Source organism: Rhinatrema bivittatum, chromosome 10 (genome assembly GCF_901001135.1).
Source record: "Rhinatrema bivittatum chromosome 10, aRhiBiv1.1, whole genome shotgun sequence".
In the NCBI taxonomy this organism is placed as follows: Eukaryota; Metazoa; Chordata; class Amphibia; order Gymnophiona; family Rhinatrematidae; genus Rhinatrema; species Rhinatrema bivittatum.
This window is the reverse complement of record NC_042624.1, coordinates 19,824,555-19,847,647: the sequence shown is the minus strand read 5'-3', so window position 1 is coordinate 19,847,647 and position 23,093 is coordinate 19,824,555. Positions and strand designations below refer to the sequence as shown.

General features: G+C 46.4%; 1 protein-coding gene across 2 annotated transcripts in view; it reads right to left on the bottom strand.

Moving 5' to 3' along the window:
• The window catches only part of DDR2 (discoidin domain receptor tyrosine kinase 2), a 662,671-nt gene that overhangs the window by 405,987 nt on the left and 233,591 nt on the right, over positions 1–23,093 (bottom strand). For both annotated transcript variants that reach the window (XM_029618162.1, XM_029618161.1), the window contains exon 7: positions 3,261–3,444. In XM_029618162.1, coding sequence (XP_029474022.1) covers positions 3,261–3,444 — 184 coding nt within the window. The remainder of the gene's footprint in view (positions 1–3,260; positions 3,445–23,093) is intronic.

The window sequence follows — 23,093 nt, the reverse complement described above, 5'->3', positions numbered from 1 at the left end:
AAGCTGCCCAAAATTGGCAGCCTTGCGCGTGCCAATCCCAGATTTTAATGGATACGCGCGGCTATGCACGTATCTATTGAAATCCCGCATACTCTTGTTCGCGTCTGGTGTGCGAACAAAAGTACGCGTTCGCGCTAAATTATAAAATCTACCCCTAAGTGAACTTAATAGCAGGTAATGGACTTCTCCTTCAAGAACTTATCCAATCCTTTTTTAAACACCACTATACTAACTGCACTAACCAAATCCTCTGGCAAAAAATTTCAGAGTTTAATTGTGTGTTGAGTGAAAAAGAACTTTCTCCGATTAGTTTTAAATGTGCCACATGCTAACTTCATGGCGTGCCCCCTAGTCTTTCTATTATCTGAAAAAGTAAATAATCGATTCACATCTACCCGTTCTAGACCTCTCACAATTTTAAACATCTCTATTATATCCCCCCTCAGCTGTCTCTTCTCCAGGCTGAAAAGTCCTAACCTCTTTAGTCATTCCTCATAGGGGAGCTGTTCCATTCCCCTTATCAGTTTGGTAGCCCTTCTCTGTACCTTCTCCATCGCAATTATATCTTTTTTGAGATGCGGTGACCAGAATTGTAAACAGTATGCAAGGTGCGGTCTCACCATGGAGCGATACAGAGGCATTATGACATTTTCCTTTTATTCACCATTCCCTTTCTAATAATTCCCAAAATTCTGTTTGCTTTTTTGACTGCCGCAGCACACTGAACCAACGATTTCAATGTGTTATCCACTATGACGCTTAGATCTCTTTCTTGGGTTGTAGCACCTAATATGGAACCCAACATTGTGTAATTATAACATGGGTTATTTTTCCCTATATGCATCACCTTGCACTTATCCACATTAAATTTCATCTGCCATTTGGATGCCCAATTTTCCAGTCTCACAAGGTCTTCCTGCAATTTATCACAATCTGCTTGTGATTTAACTACTCTAACAATTTTGCCTGCCTTTCTGACTACCTATTTAATATAAACACACAATATAGATTTTTTAAAAAGTTCCCCAAGCAGTACTTACTGATTCTTTTCAGCCACCAGCAAGGTGATCTCTCCTCTCAGGGCTCCCACTGGAGGATGGTAAATAGTGGTGTGCCTAGGGATCTGTACTGGATCAGATGTTTTTTTTAAACACATTTTTCAATAATTTGGAAAAGGGAATAATGAGTGAGGAGATCAAATCTGCAGACAACACAAAATCATTCCAAGTTATTAAATCACAAGTGGATTGTCAGAAATTGCAGGAGGACTTTGCAAGACTGTGCATCCAAATGGCAAATGAAATTTAATGAGGGCAAATGCAAAATGATGCACATAGGGAAAAATAATCCAAATTGTAGTTACATACTATTAGGTTCCATTTTAGGGGTCACCACCCAGAAAAGGGATCTAAGTGTCATCGTAGACAATATGTTGAAATCTTTGGCTCACTGTGCGGCAGCAATCAAAAAAGCAAACAAAATATTAGGAATTATTAGGAAAGTAATGGAGAATAAAACAGAAAATATTACTATTTACCTTCCTCCATTGAAAAACCTGATCATTTAGTATTGTTCTCTTTTGACTGTAATCCACAATAGAACATTCTCTCCTATTCCATGACTTTTTAATTCTTAGAAGTCTCTCATGATCGACTTTGTCAAACACATTCTGAAAATCCAGATACCACTGTATCCACATGTTTATTAATTCCTTCTAAACCTTCAGCAGACTTCCTTTGAATATATCCATGTTGGTTCTTTGCTTTTAAATCTTGTCTATCTATATGCTCAGTAATTTTCTGTAGCATAGTTTTACCATTTTTCCCAGCACTGCCAACAGGATCACAAATCTATAGTTTCCTGAATCATCCCTGGAGCCCTTTTTTAAAGATTGGCATTACATTAGCCACCCTCCTATGTTCAGGTACAATATACAATGTTAATGATAGGTTACAAACTACTAGTAATAGATCTGAAATTTCATTTTTGTGCTCTTTCGGAATTCTGGGGTGTATACCATCAGGTGCTTTAGAGTGAAAACAATAGGAATCGGATGATCACACGAAGCCCTTTATTATGTGCCCGACTCTGGCCGAGTTTCGCTCGTAGAGCTGCCTCAGGGGCAATTCAATTGGCAGGATTTTAACAATGCCTGCTGGGCTGCTGTCACATGTACACTGTCACAAAATCACATACAGAAATCTATTAATTCCTGTACTCTTTGTCAAACCTCGAATTACCCACATTACAAAGACTGTCTTGCCTGTCAGCTTTCAGATCAGGAATCCTGGGCATGCAGTAGCTGGTCAGTAACTCCCTTGCTCTATCCTCAGAAAGGTGCTTACCTCAACTCCTTTTCTGAGGTCTTTCTCTTTAACTCCACTTCCTTCTACGCAGTCTCCCCCCACCCCCTCTCACCTATTCTTGCACTACCACAGAAGATTCCCACTTATGGCACGGATTGGCCATATTTCCTTTAAAAGGCAAGCAAAGGAGGAAGATCCATTTTCTTTATTTACTGCAGCTGCAAGAGAACTGGGCCAAGAGGAGGTTAGGTAGAGATGTGAATCGGAACCGGAATCAGTTCCGATTCCGGTTCGGATTCACATCGTGCATTTTTTTTTGTGCGGCCCGATCGGTTTTTTTTTTTTATCGGCTGCATCCGAGCCGATAAACAAAAAAACCCACCCTGACACTTCAAAACAGCTCCCTTAGCTTCCCCCCCCCAAAATGTTTTAAATCACCTGGTGGTCCAGTGGTGGTCCCGGGAGCGATCTCCCGCTCTCGGGCCATCGGCTGCCACTAATAAAAAGGGCACCGATGGACCTTTGCCCTTACCATGTGACAGAGTATCCGTGCCATTGGCTGGCCCCTGTCACATGGTAGAAGCACTGGATGGCCCATGCCATTTTTAAAGATGGGAGCTGTTTTGAAGTGTCGGAGTGGGTTTAAGGATTGTTTTTTGTGTGCCATTTTTCCCACCCTCCCCCAAAACGATAAGAGAACCCCACGAACAATTTCATGGGGTTTTCCTATCGGTTTCGGGGAGCCCCCAATTTCTGACAACTTTGAAAATATCGTACGGTATTTTCAATCGTCAGAAATATGATACACATCCCTACAGTTAGGTACACAACTGAAATAGGGAACAATCCTTAAAAAGCGGAAATGTTGATAACCCTTTTCTCTCTTTCCCTTTCTTTACTCATCCCAGCACTGCGGTTACTTGTAGCTATACATAGAGTAAATGGGCATCAGACCTTCATAGCTGTGAAGTTCCTTATTCGATCAAATTCAAAGATGATTTCAATGTAGCCAATGGTGGAGCTTTCATTCTTCCATCCTAGGTAGTCATAACCAGGCCACACATGGTATTCATGTGTCTGTGTAAAATCATCCAGACCTGAAACACCATCAGTCAGTTGACCCAGTCCTTCCATCAAACTGTTATGAAAAAGCAGAGGGAAATAGTAGTTGTAATTTTCATCTTATTCATTTACTTATACGGAGGCATGCAGAAGTGATCAGCCTGCTCTTTCAGCTACTTTAAGAGGCAACCCCAAGCCCAAGGCTATGACTTCAAAGGTGACAAAGACAGGGAGCATAACAGACAGCGTATTAAGAGCCCTGTAGCAGTGTTGCGTCCATTGGTCCTAGACGGCTTCGTCCCGTTTGCCTCACCTTATTCACGGCTCCTCCCGCTTACCTGGGAAAAATGGCTACCGCTGTATCTACAAGCCGACCTCTCTGGCATCCCCGGAACGGCTATGGTGCAGCCTCCTGCCATTGCTTCTCCCAGGTACCTACTAGGGTGCGCGCACAACCCACATCTTTGTACCACCCTTGGCGCGAACCTCGAGGGCATTCCCTCTTGCTGACGTCATGCCATCTGGGAATATTACCTTCACTAATTTGCTAGCTCATTGAGTTAGCAAGGACTCAAATCCGTTCCTGTCTACACTACTCTGCCGCTTCCGTGCTGCCGCAGGAAGCTCTCTCTCTGCCCTTCGGGGTACTGCTAACCTGGGTACCCGCTCCTCGGGGGCCCTCTGCTTTATTTCAGGTGCCTTACAGGGAACAGGCACTCGCTCCTCGAGGGTCTGCTCTCCCTGCCGCGGTGCCTGTACCTTCTACAACATACCTAGTGGAATTGCGTATCAACGGCAAACACCTAGTAAGTACTCTAACTCTCAGTCTATCTCATCCACAGTATCTCCTCGCTGGGAGACCTGTTGCGGAACCTTCTGACGTCATCTAGGAGAGAAGGGCTCCCTCTGCCGAGGTCCCTGAGACTGCAAGAATGGATTGCCTCACTGCTGCCACCTCTGGTGGCTCTCTTCAAGCTATCTAATAAAGAACAATCTTGTGTTTTGTGTAGTACGAGTCTAGCCCAGTGCTGTGGCTCCTCACGGGACTCCTTCCCATGGGCGTGGTCATCTCCACAGCACCCAAGGATCCACCAAAACACACGTAACCATAACAAGGAGTGATAAAAGCCTATCTTGTTGTAGATCCTTTCCATGCCAGGAGTCTTTGGAAATTCTGATGGATCTGATTTTATTCAGAAGCATTAAATGCAGTGTTAAAATCCATGGTGATGAGGCTAGCCCTGTTGCTCAAGCTGTAGCTGACAGTGCAATGGCACAGAGATTTCAGGTTTGTATTTCTTTCGCATCAGGTTAATGAAGCCTGAGAGGACTGCTAAGTTGACCAGAGCCTGTACAAGGATATTTGGCACCTTAGGCAAATCTTACAGCTTTGTGTTCCCCTTCCCCCACCACTGGCCCTCCCCTTACACACACAATTAAAAATTATGTATTTCTAGCAACAGTGGATGTTCTTGCTACATGGGGCATATCAAATTCATTAAATAATTCTAAAATGTTTAACATTTTCCAAATACTAGTGAAATATTTGAAAGCAGCAAACAAAATTAAACTATTAAAGGAAGTTACTTAAATGAGTATCTTTTTAATAAAGCTAAATTATCTATGTTGTTAAAAATTTTCTTTATTATCTTTTCAGTTGTGACATTTTTTGTTTCTTTTAAGCATTTGACATTTATGACTATACTGTAGATTATTTTGTTTTACTATATTGTTTTATTATGTACTGTATTGTTTATTTTGAGTTTACAAGTATGTATGTATGTAGGTATGTATTCTGTACCCTGCAGGCTATAAATTTTTATAAATACATTATAAATACATTTAAAAATGTCCCCTGCTCTCTGTACCTGGGAACTTTTGATTTCCAGCTGCTCTGATAATATGGATTAGCAAGCTGCGAGGATAGCTGTTGTGCGCACAGACATTTTCCTCTCTCTCACTCACACACAATCTCCCTCTTTCTCACAAACATGCTCATATATACACACTCACTCTCACATACACACACGCTCAAGTTCACAAAAAGAAAATTGGTTCTTACCTGCTAATCAGGCCTGCTAATCAGGCGCACTGTTAGCCTACTCTTGGACGCGCATTTTCCCTTACCCCTTATTCAGTAAGGGGAGGAAAACGCGCGTCCAACCCGCGGCACCTAATAGCGCCCTCAACATGCAAATACATGTTGATGGCCCTATTAGGTATGCGCGTGGGATACAGAAAGTAAAATGTGCAGCCAAGCCACACATTTTACTTTCAGAAATTAGCGCCGACTTTTAGGTCGGCGCTAATTTCTTCCGGTGCCGGGAAAGTGCCCAGAAAAGCAGTAAAAACTGCTTTTCTGTGCACCCTCCGACTTAATATCATAGCGATATTAAGTCGGAGGTCCCGAAAAGTAAAAAAAGTAATAAATAAATAAATAAAAATTTGTATTCAGCCCGCGGCTGTTGGGCCGAAAACCGGACGCTCAATTTTGCCGGCGTCCGGTTTCCGAGCCCGTGGCTGTCAGCAGGCTCGAGAACCGACGCCGGCAAAATTGAGCGTCGGCTGTCAAACCCGCTGACAGCCGCCGCTCCTGTCAAAAAGGAGGCACTAGGGACGCGCTAGTGTCCCTAGCGCCTCCTTTTACCCGGATCTACCGCGTCACCTAATTTAAATAGAGAATCGCGCGCACCGGCGAAGGGCCAGTGCGTGCGCCGGGAGAGCGAGCGTTCGTCCGCTCTCCCGCGGACTTTACTGTATTGGCCCGAATGTTTGTTCCTGTAGTACCACAGATCAGTCCAGACTCCTGGGTTTTGCCTCCCTTCCAGCAGATGGAGACAGAGAAAGTTTTACTGACACTGTTACTTAACCTGGTATGCCACCTGCAGCCTGTCAGTATTGACCTGTACCCAAGCCAAGATGGAAAACTTTGCCCATACTCAATGTAACCTACAAAACATCTCCCGCTGAATGAGCAGGAGAAGAAAAAAACAATAAATCTGAACGATCCTTATAACCATATAATTCAGCAAGTGCAATCATCATCTGAGCCATAAAAAGCCAAATGAAATCTGTCAGCTTATATACAAAAAAACACAGATCGAGAGGACTCTCCAAACCCAGACAGGACTCTGGACTGATCTGTGGTACTACAGGAATGAAAATTAGCAGGTAAGAACCAGTGTTGGGCTCGGGGGTGGACCCTTGTCCTGGGGCAGAGGTGGAACGCCTCCTGAAAGGGAACAGGAGGTAACTGCCCCCAGGGGGTGGAGCACTGGAGGAGACAGAGGCTAGGAAGAGCTTCACCACTGGACGCCCGAGGTCCCTCCAGGAGGAGCCCATAGGGACCCGGGCCGCTTGGACCTAGGTGGGCCTCACAGGGTCTCCTAAGAGAGTGAAAGTCCGGCATGCTCACGGAGACAGGGGGAGCGCGATCGGGTTCAAAGGTGGCTGCTGGTAGGAACAGGGAGAACCAGAACAGAGTTGGTGATGACAAGGCGAGGAATAGAGCCAGAATCTGGAGACGAGGTCAGGCAGGCAAAGGTCAATGTCCAGAGATCAGTTCGAGGAATGGTCAGCAAAGCAGAGGTCAGGTACCGGAGGTCAGATGAGGTCAAAGGCAGGCTGAGGTCTTGAGGCAGGCGGCAGGCAGGTCGGTCAGGAGCAAGCTGAGGTCTCGAGGCAGGTAGCAGGCAGGCAGGTCAGGGACAAGCTGTGGTCTTTGAGGCAGGCGGCAGGCAAGCAGGCAGGTCAGGAACAAGCTGAGGTAAGTACCAGTAAGACAATCAGAGGGTACTACCTGGGTAGACAGACAGACGAACACAGGAACTAGGATGCAGGAATGAGTCAGGAACAGAACTGGAACAGAAGGATCCTGGAACAAGACTAGGAACAAGCAGGAACAAATACAAGTGCAGAGGCAATCTCAGAACAAACCAACCTGATTGCCAAGGCAAGGAAGAAATTACAGGAACTTCCTTATATCGGGGGATCAACCAGGGCGTGCCGCGGAGCCAGGACCCGCCCTTGGCCCTACATGAGTCCGGGCAGACCGCGCCTGCATGTGTATGGGCGTGGCTAACATGGCCGAGGACGCAGAACCTTGGTGTGAGGCCTGGCGCGCAGTGGAAGGCCTGGCAACCGCTGCTGCGGGACGCCGGGCCTTGGTAGGACTGGCAACTACCGTGAGGGAGGTCATCCTGGGACCCGCTGTGGAACCATGTAGGTGAGCAGGCCCATGTGTGTGGGATGGCCATGGGCGGGGCGCGTAACAGTACCCCCCCCCCCCCCCCCCTTCTAGGCCTCCCCCTACGCGGCTGTGATTTCTCAGGGAACAATCTATGGAAGGTCCTCAGGAGATCTTTATCAAGGATCTTTTAGGAGGGTTCCCACAAATTATACTCGGCCCCATGGCCCTCCCAGGCTAAGAGGTATTCCCACTTGCCTCGACGTCGCCGGACATTGAGGACCTCTCTTACCTGGAGAGAAGTGTCAGGTTCTGCAGAGATACATGGAGCAGGAGGTTCTTTGCGTGAGGGCCAGGAGAGGACCAACAACTTAACAGGGACACGTGAAACGTGTTGTGGATACCCAATGAACGAGGTAGTTGGAGTTGATAAGAAACAGCTCCCACTCTTTGGATCACAGGAAATGGTCCGATGTATTTCAGAGACAGACGGTGAGAGGGAAGTCTCAGTCGAATGTGTTGAGCACTCAGCCACACTTTCTGGCCAGGTCGAAAGAGTGGAGAGGGTTGTCTATGAAGATCAGAAGTGCGCTAGGCGCATTCAGCAGCTCGTGAAAGTCGCTCTTTTACCTGGGTCCACACTTGGCTAATGGTTTGAGCCATGGCTTGAGCCTCTGGAGACGGAACCATCAGAGGAACAGGAAGAGGCAGTCGGGGCTGCCATCCAAAGACTACTGAAAACAGGGATGTGTCGGTGGCTGCTGCGACATGGGTATTGTGCGACACCTCAGTCCAGGGGAGAAGGTCCGACCAATTGTTTTGCTGGTCATTTACATATGAGCGTAGGAATGTCTTCAAGGTCCGATTGGTTCTTTTGGCCTGCCCATTGGCCTGGGGATGGTAGGTCGACGTATAACTCAGGGAAATGTCAAACTTTCGACACAAGGAACACCAATACTTGGCGGCAAACTGTGGTCCCCAATCGGATACAATCTCCTTGGGGAGTCCGTGAAGGCGAAAGATATTCTTCAGGAAGAGCTTCGCCAGTTTCGGGGCTGAAGGAAGGTCCGGCAAAGGGATAAAATGACCCATTTTTGAGATGCAGTCAATGACAACCCAAATCACCGTGTTATTCTGGGAAGGAGGTAGATCAGTAATAAAGTCCGTCGAAATGCTAGACCATGGCTCGGTAGGTGCTGGAAGAGGCTGGAGCAAGCCCCAAGGCTTCCCTGTTGGTGGCTTTTGCTGGGCGCAAATGGGACATGAGTCCATGTAGTTTCATGAATCTTGCACCATCGAGGGCCACCAATAGTGCCTTTGCAGCATTTCCAGAGTCCAGGTATGACCAGGGTGGTCTGCCAGTTTACAGTCATGAGCCCATTTTAAGGCATGTTCACGTAGCCGTTGAGGAACGATGGTCTTCCCAAGAGGGACTGTGGTAGTTGCAGCAAGGGAAATACAAGCAAGGTTGATGATGATGCTAGGAACCTCTGGGATGTCCTCAGGCTCGAATGGACAGCGCATCAGCGCGCAGGTTCTTGGAACCAGGATGAAAGCACAGGTTAAAGTCAAACCTTTAGAAGAATAAGGCCCACCGGGCCTTACGGGAGTTCAAACGTTGAGCCTCTTTGAGATGTTTGAGGTTCTTGTGGTCAGTGAAGATGACAAACTTATGTTGCTCCCATTCTAACCAAGGGCGCCATTCTTGAAGTGCTAGTTTGACCACAAGGAGTTCACGGTCACCCACGGTGTAACGTTGTTCTGTGGGGGGAAACTTATGAGAATAGAATGAGCAGGGAGTTAGCTTGCCTATGGGGAAATGTTGACTCAGAATGGCTCCGGCGCCGATTGCTGAGGTGTCGACCTCCACAAAAAAGGGACGTTTGGGATCCGGATGAAAGAGACAAGGGCCGGAGCTGTAGGCTTCTTTAATCCTCTGGAAGGCAGTAATTGCTTTGGATGTCCAAACTCGGGTGTTGACCCCTTTCCTAGACATAGCAGTGAGTGGGGCAACTATGGAAGAGTAATTTGCAATGAAGCTCCGGTAATAATTGGTGAAGCCTAGAAAGCGTTGCAACGCTCGAATGCCTACTGGCTGAGGCCAGTCACGGATTCCCTGAAGTTTCTCCGGGTCCATTGAGAATCCACAATCAGAGATGATGTATCCCAGAAAGGGTAAGCAATTCCGCTCAAACAGACATTTCTCCAGTTTTGTGTACAGATGGTTCTCTCTCAGACGTTAGAGAATGATGTGGACGTGTTCATGGTGGGATTCTAAGACCTTAGAGAAGATCAGAATGTCGTCGAGGTATACGACTACGAAATTGTACAGGATATCTCAGAAGATTTCATTCATGAGGTGTTGGAAGATGGCTGGAGCATTATATAACCCAAAAAGCATTACCACATATTCATAGTGGCCATCTCTGGTATTAAACGCCGTCTTCCAAATGTCATCAGGTTGGATGCGTACCAAGTTGTACGCACCTCTCAGGTCCAGTTTGGAGAAGATTCGTGCTCCTTCAAGGCGATCGAACAGTTCACTAATGAGGGGTAGTGGGTATCGATCCTTATGAGTTATTACATTGAGGCCCCTGTAATTGATACAGAAATGTAGTCCACCATCCTTTTTCTTCTCGAAGAAGAGCCCCACTCCTGTGGGGGAATCAGATGGATGGATAAAGCCTTTCACTAGATTCTCTTTAATATATTCTGACATAGCTTGAGTCTCAGGCTGGGACAATGGATAGTTCTGCCTTTGGGAGGTGTAGTGCCCAGCAGCAGTTCAAAGGACAGTTGAACGTGCGAAATGGAGGCAAGGTATCTGCTTTCTGCTTAGAGAACACATCGCTGAAGTCAGAATACTGTGGAGGTAACCCTGGAAGGGTAACTGATTTCAAGATGGGTATCACGGGGGATACCGGGTGCAGGCAAGTTTTTTGGCACTTTGGGCCCCACTGTACCAACTGCAGGGACTCCAGGTTCATGGACCTGGAGCCAGGGTAACCCCAGGATTACCAGATGGGTTGAGTGTTTTAGGACGTAGAAGGATGTCTCTTCCTCATGAAGGGTACCTACATTGAGATGGATAGCCACTGTCTGGTGAGTAATGAGATCTGGAAGGTGTTCCCCCTGAATGGAGGCAATACGAAGACTCACCTCTAGGGGTTGGAGAGGTCTCTTCAAAAGTTTGACGATGTCGTCCATAATGAAACAAGTGTAAGCTATATTGGATTAGAGATGTGAATTCATACAAATGCCCGACTCAGGCCGAGTTTCGCCCCTACTGGGGCTGCCTCAGGGGCTAGAAACAATAAATACATAATATCAATAAAAATAAAACCACTATAGGACATACATAAATAAATTAAAAACAAGTTAAATTAAAAAAGTACAAACTTAAAAAACAAGGTACCACTGATAAAAACAGAAACACAGATTACAAAACACAGATGAGCAACATAAATACAATGTAAAAATGGTCAAAATATAATGTCAACACCATGTTTATACCTGTATGAAATAAGTCTCTCTTTGGGGGTCATTTTCCAAGGAGTTACCGCGGGTGATAATTCCGCAAATCGCACTAACAGCCGTTAACGTGATTTGCGAATGCAAATTTTTAATTTAGGGGTGGAGTTAATGTAAAGTAGGGAGGATTTATTGTGTGCTGCAGTCAATAACTACACCTCTTTCATTTGTGTTATGTTGTGCACTAGAGGCTGGTAAAGGTTTATTGTGGTTCGCAATGTTTCTGGACAGCCTGTTTCAGGAAGGAGAGAGAGAGAGACTTGCTATAGTACCTCCTCCCTAGACAGGTATTTGTATACCTATGGGAGGCCCACCTAGTAACTCGAGGTGGGGATTAGGTATGAGTGTAGGGGGTTGGGGGCCACTTTCACATTCAACATGAGACGTACGAACAGAACAGTGGTCTCTTGTGAAGATTTGCTGGCCTTCGGAGTGAGGAAACTCACTCCAAGATGAGATTTGGGCAATGTTCTCTCCACCTAGCTCAAGCTGTCTAGGGAGTCAGCACTATAGCAAGTCTCTCTCTCTCTCTCCAATTTGGGGTTATCTTTTGAATCACACAAAATTTAAAGTCATTAAAATTGCATGTTGAACAAGTGGTTTAGACTCAATTTTTCTTTTGATGCTACTTTTGTGTTCTATAATCTGTTTATTGAATGGTCTGATAGTTTTTCCTACATATGCTTTATTACAAGTACATAGTGCTAGATAACCCCAAATTGGCGTGGTGGTGATTTACATAGAATGTTGTTACAATTGGAGCAAAAATACATTTTTGAATTTAAAACAATGGAACCAAATGGCCTCAATTTAGAAATTGATTATTCAGTATTTTTATGATTTTTTAGGTATTTAATGTTTTTCTGGGTCTTATTTTCATTTAATAGTGTGTCTAATATCCATGTTTTACCTAACTACTTGTTTCTATGTCATTTAATATATAGTAGTTTCATTATACAAGTTTGTTGATGTTTTAGTTCCTATATTTGTATTTGTTCAGAATTTCTGTATTTATTATTTTATTGTTTTTTGCTCAGTACACACTGTGTTTTTATCTTGTTTTGTATATAGTGTCACTATATAGTCACTTTTCAATATTTTATCTTTTCAATTATAGTGTTTTACTGTACTTGTACTTATCAATTCTTTAAAAAATTTACTTCAACACAATAGTACTTCATTTTATTAGCCATGTGATTTGGTGAAGATTATTGATAAAGGCATTACAGTATAATTTTATTATGGTTGAATTTTGAAAAAGAATTTTTTATATTAATTATTAATCCAGCATATGTGGCAGTTTTATAATGTAATATAAAAGACACTATAAATTGTTCAATAAGTGCCATCTTTTCATTTTTAAGAAGTTTTTTTGGGTATAAGTATAATTTTAGGTTTGATATTTACAACTATTAGCCCAATTTGGGCTATATTGCCAGTATATCATGGTGTCTCTGACAGGCCTGTTTCAGAGAGAGAGAGAGAGACTTACCATAGTGCCTCCTCCCTAGACAGGTATTTGTATCCCTATGGGAGGCCCACCTAGTAACTCGAGGTGAGGTTTAAGTATTAGTGTAGGGGGTTAGGGGCCACTTTCACATTCAACGTGAGACGTACGAACAGAACAGTGGTCTCTTGTGAAGATTTGATGACCTACGGAGTGAGGAAATTCACTCCAAGATGAGATTTGTGCAATGTTCTCTCCACCTAGCTTGATGGACTCTCTACCTGGGTAACAGATACCTGTCTAGGGAGGAGGCACTATGACAAGGTTCTCTCGCTCTCTCTCTCTCTCTGAAACAGGCCTGTCTCTCTCTCTCTCTCTCTCACTCTCTCTCTCTCAAATGAGGCCCTTAGTGTGGTTTTGAAATAAAATATTTTTTATAGTAGATTCGTATCTAAGTCATTTCATTTTCTTTTTTGTTTTTTGAACAAGTTCATTAATTGAAAGGGTTCTGGTGCAGTTTCATTTCTATTTTAACGATCATAGTTTCTTTGTGGTGCTTTAATATATCCATTAGTGGTAATTTTTTATTAAGTAAAGGTGTATGGTAAAACATTATTTTGCAGTATTATCTTTTTAAATTAAGCCGAATCGGAGGTGCATTAAATAGTAATGTTTGTTTTGACATCCGGGCATTTTCGCTGACCACTCCCATTGGTGTGATTGACAGGAGTTTGGCGCGGTTTTCAAATCAATATGAATGCTCACCAAGGGGTAGATTTTCAAACCGCGCGATTTGGCCTACTTTGCTGGCGCATCAGGCGCAAGCAAAAGTACGCTGGATTTTAGTAGATACGCGCGGAGCCGCGCGTATCCGCTAAAATCCGGGATCGGCGCGCGCAAGGCTATGGATTCTGTATAGCCGGCGCGCGCCGAGCCGCGCAGCCTACCTCCGTTCCCTCCGAGGCCGCTCCGAAATCGGAGTGGCTTCGGAGGGAACTTTCTTTTGCCCTCCCCTCACCTTCCCCTCCCTTCCCCTACCTAACCCACCCGCCCGGCCCTGTCTAAACCCCATCCTTACCTTTGTCGGGGGATTTACGCCTCCCGGAGGGAGGCGTAAATCCCCGCGCGCCAGCGGGCCACTAGCGCGCCGGGACACGACCTGGGGGCGGGTCCGGAGGGCGCGGTCACGCCCCCGGACCGCCCCGGGCCGTAGCCACGCCCCCGTGCCCGCCCCCGGAACGCTCCCGACACGCCCCGAAAATGCCGCTCACTTCGGCCCCGCCCCTGACACGCCCCGACACGCCCCCCCTCCGAAAACCCCGGGACTTACGCGAGTCCCGGGGCTCTGCACGTGCCGGTAGGCCTATGTAAAATAGGCTCACCGGCGCGCAGGGCCCTGCTCGCCTAAATCCGCCCGGATTTGGGCGGATTTAGGCGAGCAGGGCTCTTAAAATCCGCCTCCAAGTTGTTTTCTGATAATCTTTGAAGTATTTATTTTTGTAAGGAAAGTTTTAGAGATTTAAGAGCAATGCATTTTATTAGCTATTAGAATCCCGATACAGAATTGAAAATGATTTCCTGCATAATCATCTTGGCGATTTAAGCTCTGTATATAAGATGCGGTTTTTACAAGTGTAATCCACATGTACATTATATGAGATTTTATATTTAATTAATTTTAATAGCAATTTGATTTAGTACCCGCGATTATTTTGGCATCCGGGCACTTTTTGGCCCCTCCCAATTAGGGTGATTGACATGAGACTCGGCGCGGTTTTTATTTCATTTAAATGGCCATTCTGGTGCTGTAGCGTTTTCGAATAGTCCTTGCTGTATTGGAACAGAGATTATCCACTGTCATTTCAGCACTAAAGTAAGTCTGACTAGATCGTAAATGACTGTGTCACATTTTTAGTATAGACTTCACAATAAGCAGTCCTCAGACGTTTGCATGTTCACTGTTACAATTTTAAACAAAGCTCCTCCTGTTTTGGCGATAGTGAATTTTAAAGCACTTTAAAGATTGTATATAATATAGTTCTCATACTTTTTTCTAATTCAATAGTCACATGCTGATATTAAATTACATCGGTAGAGATAATTAATTACACGATATATGATTTATATCAATGTATGTTTTTTTTATATATTAGTTTTGGTATTTTAATGTAAAATCATGTATATTTGACAGATTTTTGTTCATTAATTGAGGCTCTTTTCATTGATTGTTTTTTAGAGTCACTATTGGTTTACAGATCACCAGAATATTAATGTATTTGGTGTATTCATTACAAGTCTGCTTATTGATACACAAAGAGAGACTTATTTCATACAGGTATAAACATGGTGTTGACATTATATTTTGATTTTATTTTGACCCATTTTTACATTGCATTTATGTTGCTCATCTGTGTTTTGTAATCTGTGTTTCTGTTTTTATCAGTGGTACCTTGTTTTTTAAGTTTTTTACTTTTTAAATTTAACTTGTTTTTAATTTATTTATGTATGTCCTATAGTGGTTTTATTTTTATTGATATTATGTATTTATTGTTTCTAGCCCCTGAGGCAGCCCCAGTAGGGGCGAAACTCGGCCTGAGTCGGGCATTTGTATGAATTCACATCTCTAATCCAATAAAGCTTACACTTGGACTATATTTGGTGTCTAACCTACTTCGTTGCCCAAACGGCTTTTTTAAATAGCCTTCCCTCCTGCTTTATCAGTCCATAAAGAAACTACTGCTCGCTCTGATATCGATGAGAGTAGTGGTCGCAAAAGTGTAGGCCTTGATGTCCAGGGATACAGGAAGCAAGAGTTATGGGTCAGAAACAGTTGTGCCCAAGTTTGGGACCCCTGCCGGACTCAGGAATTGCAGTTTCCTGGACGGACGGGGCAAAACTACAGACGATGTCCACAAGTGCCACAGTAAAGGCAGAGCCCCTCCTTTCACCGTCGGAGATTTTCAGTTGGAGACAATCGCCCACGATTCACCTCCATAGGTTCTACTATGGAGGAAAGTGATGGTGCAGGAGTCTTCGCTGGAGTGCATGGTGCACTTGTGGGGTGTACTGGAGGAGGGCATGGAGCCTTTACTTCTAGGCGTCTTTGCCAGAGGCAATGATCAATCCTCCTGGCAAGGGAGATCAAGTCTTCTCGAGACGTGGGAGTCTCACGGACAGAGAGCTCATCTTTCAGAGCACAGGAAAGTCCATCTAGGAAGATGGCTTGCAGACAATCTTCTTGCCACCCAAGTTCTGTGGCCAAAATCTGAAACTCCACTGTGTATTCGGAGAGGGTCCTTTACCCTTGATGGAGGTGGAGTAAGCTATGACTAGCGATAGTCTTACGACCTGGGTCTCCGAAGGTCTGCTTGAAGAGGGCAATGAAGTCAGATAGCTTGGAGAGGATGGGATCAGAATGTTCCCATAAGGGAGAGGCCCATGCCAGAGCCTTCCCTTCCAAATGAGACAGAATGAAGGTGACTTTAGTGATCTCCTTCAAAAACAACGAAGGTTGTAGTGCAAGCTGCATAAAACACTGATTAAGAAAACCATGACAGGAGCGTGGATCCCCATTATATCTGGAGGGTGCAGGAAGCGCCAGTGTTGCTTTGGGAAGCATAGTGGCCGAGAGGCCCACCGGGTTGGCCCTTGCTGTATCTTGTAGCTGAGAGCGCAGTTCTTCAACCGAAGAGGCCAGCGTCTCTACAGGTTGATGTTGTTTCACTGTGGCAGCCAGTCCTGGTAGGGCCCTGTAGGCAGGAGACTCCGCCAAGTCCATGGCCTTGGCAACCTGTTGCGCTCGGGGGTGGACCCTTGTCCTGGGGCAGAGGTGGAACGCTTCGTGAAAGGGAACAGGAGGTAACTGCCCCCAGGGGGTGGAGCACTGGAGGAGACAGAGGCTAGGATGAGCTTCACCACTGGAAGCCCGAGGTCCCCCCGGGAGAAGCCCATAGGGACCTGGGCCGCTTAGACTTAGGTGGGCCTCACAGGGTCTCCTAAGAGAGTGAAAGTCCGGTGTGCCCACGGAGACAGGGGCAGCGCAAGCGGGTTAAAAGTTGGCTGCTGGTAGGAACAGGGAGAACCAGAACAGAGTTGGTGATGACAAGGCGAGGAATAGAGCCAGAATCTGGAGACTAGGTCAGGCAGGCAATGTCCAGGATTCAGTCCGAGCAATGATCAGCAAAGCAGAGGTCAGGTACTGGAGGTCAGACGAGGTCAAAGGCAGGCTGATGTCTTGAGGCAGGCGGCAGGCAGGCAGGTCAGGAACAAGTTAAGGTCTCGAGGCAGGCGGCAGGTAGGTTAGGAACATGCTGTGGGCTTTGAGGCAGTCGGCAGGCAGGCAGGTCAGGAATAAGCTGTGGTATTTAAGGCAGGTGGCAGGCAAGCAGGCAGGTCAGGAACAAGCTGAGGTCAGTACCAGTAAGACAGTCCAAGGATACTACCTGGGTAGACAGACAGATGAACACAGGAACAAGCAGGACTCAGGAACTAGGATGCAGGAACGAGTCAGGAACAGAAGGATCCTGGAATGAGACTAGGAACAAGTACAACACAGAGGCAATCTCAGAACAAACCAACCCGATTGCCAAGGCAAGAAAGCACTGACAGGAACTTCCTTATATCGGGGATCAATCAGGGCATGCCGTGGAGCTGGGACCCGCCCTTGGCCCTACATGAATTCGGCAGTCTGTGCACTTGCGTGGCTAACACGGCCGAGGATGCAGAACTTTGGCGTGAGGCCCGGTGCACAGTGGAAGGCCTGGCAACCACCGCCGCGGGACGCTGGGGCCTGGCAGGCCTGGCAACTACCGTTGTCATCCCGGGACCCGCTGTGGAACCATGAAGGTGAGCAGGCCCATGTGCGGGACGGCTGCGGGCGGGGTGCGTAACACCCAGATCAGTCCAGACTCCTGGGATGTACCAAATCTTCGCTAGATCGGGTGGGACTGCGAGAATCCTGCTCAAAGTACACTTTCCCTAAAGCTCTTAAACTCTTGCACCTGGACATCCAGGCGATAATGCTTGGAGAAAGTGTACAATGACTTGCAAGTAGCTGCCCTGCAAATCTCCTATGGTGACACTAACTGACATTGAGCCCAGGATGCCACTTGTGACCATGTTGTGTGAGCTCTCAGACCTAAGGCACCGACCAACCCATGCAAATGTATGCCAAAACTATGGCCTCCTTCAGCCACTATTCTATGGTCACCTTCGAAGCTTTCTGCCCTTTCTTTGCGTCACTGAAATATTTAAAAAGATGATCAGACACTCTGAAACTATTAGTGACCTCCAGATACCATAACAATGCTCGCTTCACATCAAGACATCTCAGTTCCTTGTCCAAGGCCACCGACCTATCCAAATTTGGAAAGGCTGGTAATTCCACCAACTAATTCAAATGAAAAGAGGAAACAACCTTTGGAAGGAAAGAAGGCACTGTACGTAACAAGACCCCCAAATCCAAAAACCTTAGGAAAGGCTCTCTAGAAGAAAGGGCTTGCAAATCCGAAATCCGCCTAGCTGAACAAATTGCCACTAGAAAAACAATTTTTAAAGTAAGATCATTCAAAGTCACCCTGTGTGGTGGCTCAAACATTGCCCCACACAATGCTTTAAGAACATGGAGGACATATTTTTTGCATTGGGGGAGGCAAATGTTTGACCTCTCGCAAAAAATGTACCACATCCAAATGTCTCTTGCCCATAAAGTACCCCCAAGGCAGCCACCTGGACACTCAATGAGTTGAAAGCCAAACCTTTTACCAAACCTTGCTGCAAAAAGGACAAAATGTGGGCCACTGATGCCCTGAAAGTATGCTCCTTGCACCAAACCTCGAACACCTTCCACACTCGTACATGTGCTAGGGAGGTGGACTTCTTTAGTGCTTGCAACAGAGTTGTAACAACGTCCTCGGGATACCCTTTCTCTCTTAGGCATTTCCTCTCAAAAATCAAATTGTGAGAGAGAAGTGAGCCACCTGATTCAAAAATATAGGACCCTGGTGAAGCAGGTTGAGAAGATAAGCCGGACGTAGTGGGCCATCCACAGCAAAATTGACTAAGTCTGTGAATCACAGCTGGCGAGGCAATTCTGGTGCCACCAGAACTACCTGCCCCCAGATGAAGCTCTATCCTTCGCAAGACTTTGCCCACCAGTGGCCACGGTGGGAACACATACAGAAGAATTCCCTGCGGCTATGGGAGGACCAGTGCATTGACTCCTTCTGCCCCATGCTCTCTCCTTTGACTGAAGGATCTCAGAGCCTTGCAATTGCTGCATGTTGCCATGAGATCCAGAGATGGTACTCCCCACCTGCGATGAATTAGGAGCATGGCTTCCTCTGACAACTCCCACTCCCTGGGATCCAACTGTTGGTGACTGTGGAAATCTGCCTGGACACTGTCCAACCCCACTATGTGGGAAGCTGCCAACATCTCCAGGTGGCACTTTGCCAAGTGAATCAACTCTTGGGCCTTCTGCACCACTGATTGACTCTTGGTACTGCACTGCTGGTTGTTGTAAGCCACCGCCGTCACATTGTCCGATAATACTCTCACTGGCTTGCCCTGAACAAGAGGTAAGAAGACCTGCAATGTTAGTTCACTGCTCTCGTCTCTAGACCACTGATGGACTATGACATCTCATCTGGAGACCAGCGTCCTTATGCCATTGAACCTGACATAAAGACCCCCAACCGGCTAGGCTGGCGCTGGTTGTGACCACTATTCAGTTCGGAATCTCCAAGGCCATTCCATGGCTCAAATTGTCCCAGCACAGCCACCAATCCAGACTCGACCTGGCGCGTTCTGTAAGAGGCTGTGGTAGATGAAATTGCTCCGAGACTGGATTCCACCTGGAGAGCAACGCCGACTGATGAGGCCACGTATGAGTGAATGCCCAAGGAACCAATTCCAAAATGAAAGCCATAGACCCAAGAACCTGCAGATAATCCCAGACCCTGGGAACCACACTGTTTAGCAATCTGCCAATTTGTCCCTGAATCTTTACAATCAGCTCCTCAGTGAGAAAAACTCTTCTAAGCCTGGTGTCGAAGCATGCTCCCTGGAACTTCAGAACTTGAGATGGTACCAGCTGACTCTTGGGGAAATTCACAACCCAGCCTAGGAACTGTAAGCGCTGCAGCACCATTGTCACCAACCGATGACAAAGGTCCTCTGCGTGAATCAATCAGTCATACAGATATGGGTGGACCAGGACACCCTCCTGCCAAAGAGCTGCTGCTACTTCCACCCTCATCTTCATAAAGGTCTTCAGAGCTATTGCCAACCTGAACGGCAGAGCGAAAAACTGAAAATGATTTCCAAGGATCATGAACCTGAGAAACCTTTGATGGTCCAGACAAATTGGAATGTGGAGATAGGCCTCAGTCAAATCTAGAGAGGCACTGCAGCAATCACTGACCACAGCATTTCCATCTGAAAATGAGGAACCTTGAGCATCAGATTTACCTTTTTTAAATCCAGAATCAGATGAAAGCACCATCCTTCTTTGGGACCACAAAATAAATGGAATACCTTCCTGACCTCCGCTCCTTGACTGGCCCTGGAACTATGGCCCCCAACAGACATAGATAATTGATGGTTTCCTGAACCCACCCCCTTTTTCTGCTTGTAAGAGCAAGGGGTCCTCATGAACAATCTTTTAATGGCTGAGCATATTCTATCACACTTAGGACCCACTGATCCGACGTGATCTTGGCCCACTCCTTGAGAAAGGATGTTAACTGACCTCTCATGCGTAGGACAGAGGAGTGGGCAGGCCTCACTTCATTGGGAGAACTTAGCACTGGGAGCTCTCTGACTGGAACCATTTCGGCCCAGTCTCCAGCCTCAAAAGGGCTGATTCCAAGACTACTACCTCCTGGCCCCTTGTCTCTGACCTCCTTCTAAAGGACAAGACTAACAGGGAAGCCAGCTTGATCAGAAATGAGCCCATGTTGAAGAGAAGCCTCTACCGAGCTTCGGCTTGTTCTCTGGCAACTTATACCCTTTAGTATCTCACAGAAACTTCACCAGTTGCTCTAAGTCTTCTCCAAAAAGCAGCTTTCCCTTGAATGGAACAGATCCTAGCTGAGATTTAGACCAAACATCCGCAGACCAGTCTCTTAACCATAAAAGCCTTCTAGCAGAAACCGCGGACATCATCGAACAAGAGGAAGTGCGAATGAGATCATACAATGCATCTGCCCCATAGGCCACCACGGCCTCTAGCCTCTTGGCCTGCTGCTTATCCTCCGGAGATAACAACTTGTTGGACTGCAATTGCTGCACCCAGTGCAACCCGGCCCAGAGCTACTACACACAGCAACACAAATGCCCAATGCTGACACTTCAAAGATCTTCTTAAGCTGCATCTCCAACTTCCTATCCTGCATGTTCTTAAGTGCAGCTGAACCCCCTACCAGAATCGTTGTCTTCTTAGTCACAGTGGAAACCGAAGCACCCACCTTCAGTAGCTGCAAGAGTCCAACGTGTCTTCAGGCAAAGGATACAACTTCTCAATGGCCTCTATCTGGAGTCTCCCATTCTCAAAACACTAACTGCTTTACCAATTTGTGGAAAGGAAAAGTCTTTGTCGGCCCCCTTAGACCCCGCATGACTGGATCCACACCTTCGTGGCCCAAATCAGCTTGGGGCTCTTTGATACCTAGTTCATTAAGAACATATGATATTAAGGGCTACAGTTCATCGCAGCGAAAAAGGTGAACCACAGTTGGATCATCCCCTCCACCGAGGGTACTTGATCCCATGCCTCATCTGTGTCCATACCATCCAAAAGAAGATCCACCCCAGATAGATCCACCACCAGGGAATCTTCAGCTTCCGAGCTCGCTGAGCTATCATCAGCCTTCCCCTGGGGAAATTAACAAGCCAGCACTCTCCAGACTCTGGTTGCCCCACGAGGGTGCTTGATCCCATGCCTCATCTGTGTCCATCACACATCAAACCAAAAAAAGGCCACTGGTATACATTTAACAATGATTGTAAAATGTAGAACCACCAAATATAGATCAATTGAATATGTTTGTAGGACCTCTGATTTACGTGAGAATGCTAACCATACAGACTCATTTGTAGTATACAGGTCCAAGTTTAATTTATTAATCAAAAAATTTTTTTTCTTTTTTCTTTTTCAAATTTTTATATTTAAAAGAAGTTGCAAGACCCATCTGTGTCCATAACATCCAAAAGAGGATCCACCCCAGATAGATCCACCACCAGGGAATCTTCAACCTCTGAGCTCGCTGAGCTATCATCAGCCTTCCCCTGGGGAAATTAACAAGCCAGCACTCTGCAGACTCTGGTTGCCCCACGAGATCGAGATGAACGTGGCCTTTTGGGCACAGCTGGCTCTGGCAGGTCCAGTGGCTTGGGATGGTGACATCCAGCCACCCTTTTTGCCAAGAAAGCTTCATGCATTAGCAAAACGAAATCTGGGAAAAAATCCCCTGATTCCTCTGGATCCTGCTTCAAGAGGTCTGCCTCCTCCTCCCCTAACAGAGAATCCTGGGGTCCCCAGGGCTCTGAGGGTCTTCAATAAGCCGGCAACAGTGGTGGGGGCAGGGCAGCATCCCTGCAAGCCCTGTCAGACGTGGCAGCAAATGTAGACAAAATGGCCACAGTTCCCGCCGAAATCGGGAAAGAACTATCGGGATGCTTGGGTCCCCCTGCATTACCCATGAAGGATCGCTGCTTATCCATGGCCCCAGTATGCTCCCCGAGCTACCTTCCTGTCTGGAGGTGCAATGAGAGCAAGTGCTGGCAAGGGAGAGGCGCTTGCGTGTGTCCCCACATGCTGTGCACTGCCCACCATGAGGCACGGCGGCAGAAAAACCTAGGGATCCTTTTCCCTCTTTCTTTTTACTTGCAGCTGCAGGCTCTGGCTGTCCACCTGAGGGACAGAGGAGAGGGAACTGGCCCCATCAGTTATCTCCCTCCTCAGCGGGTGAAGGATCCGATCAGACCCAGGGGTTTCCAGCTCCTCCACCTGAAAGAATGGTCCCACCAGGACCTACCAACCTTCAGAGAGATTTAAGGAAGAATCAACGCTAAAACAACTCTCTATATTTTTGTTTTAATTCCCTTCAGACTGCAAGATTTGCACCACCTTCCATCTGCTGGAGACAGTAGACTGCAGGTGGCACACCAGGTTAAGTGACAGTGTCAGTAAAACTTTCTCTGTCTCATCTGCTGGAAGGGAGGCAAAATACAGGAGTCTGGACTGATCTTGGTATGTACATGGAACACATGCTAACATACTCACACACAATTGTCCATGTTCACACAGACACCCATGTGCTCTTACACATATGTGTTTGTTCCACACAATGCTCTCTCTCTCTCACACACACACATACACACACACACATGCTCTTACTCATTCGCTTTCTTCATCTGGAAGCACAAGCTGCAGCAGCAGCAGTCTCTTCCTCTTTCTTTGAGTTTGGGCTGATCCTGCTCTACACTTCAGGCTTCCTTTTCTTGTTTCTTGGCCTCATGGATTTCCGCTGTTAAAGCTCCTGCTCTGCCTTGTTTCATC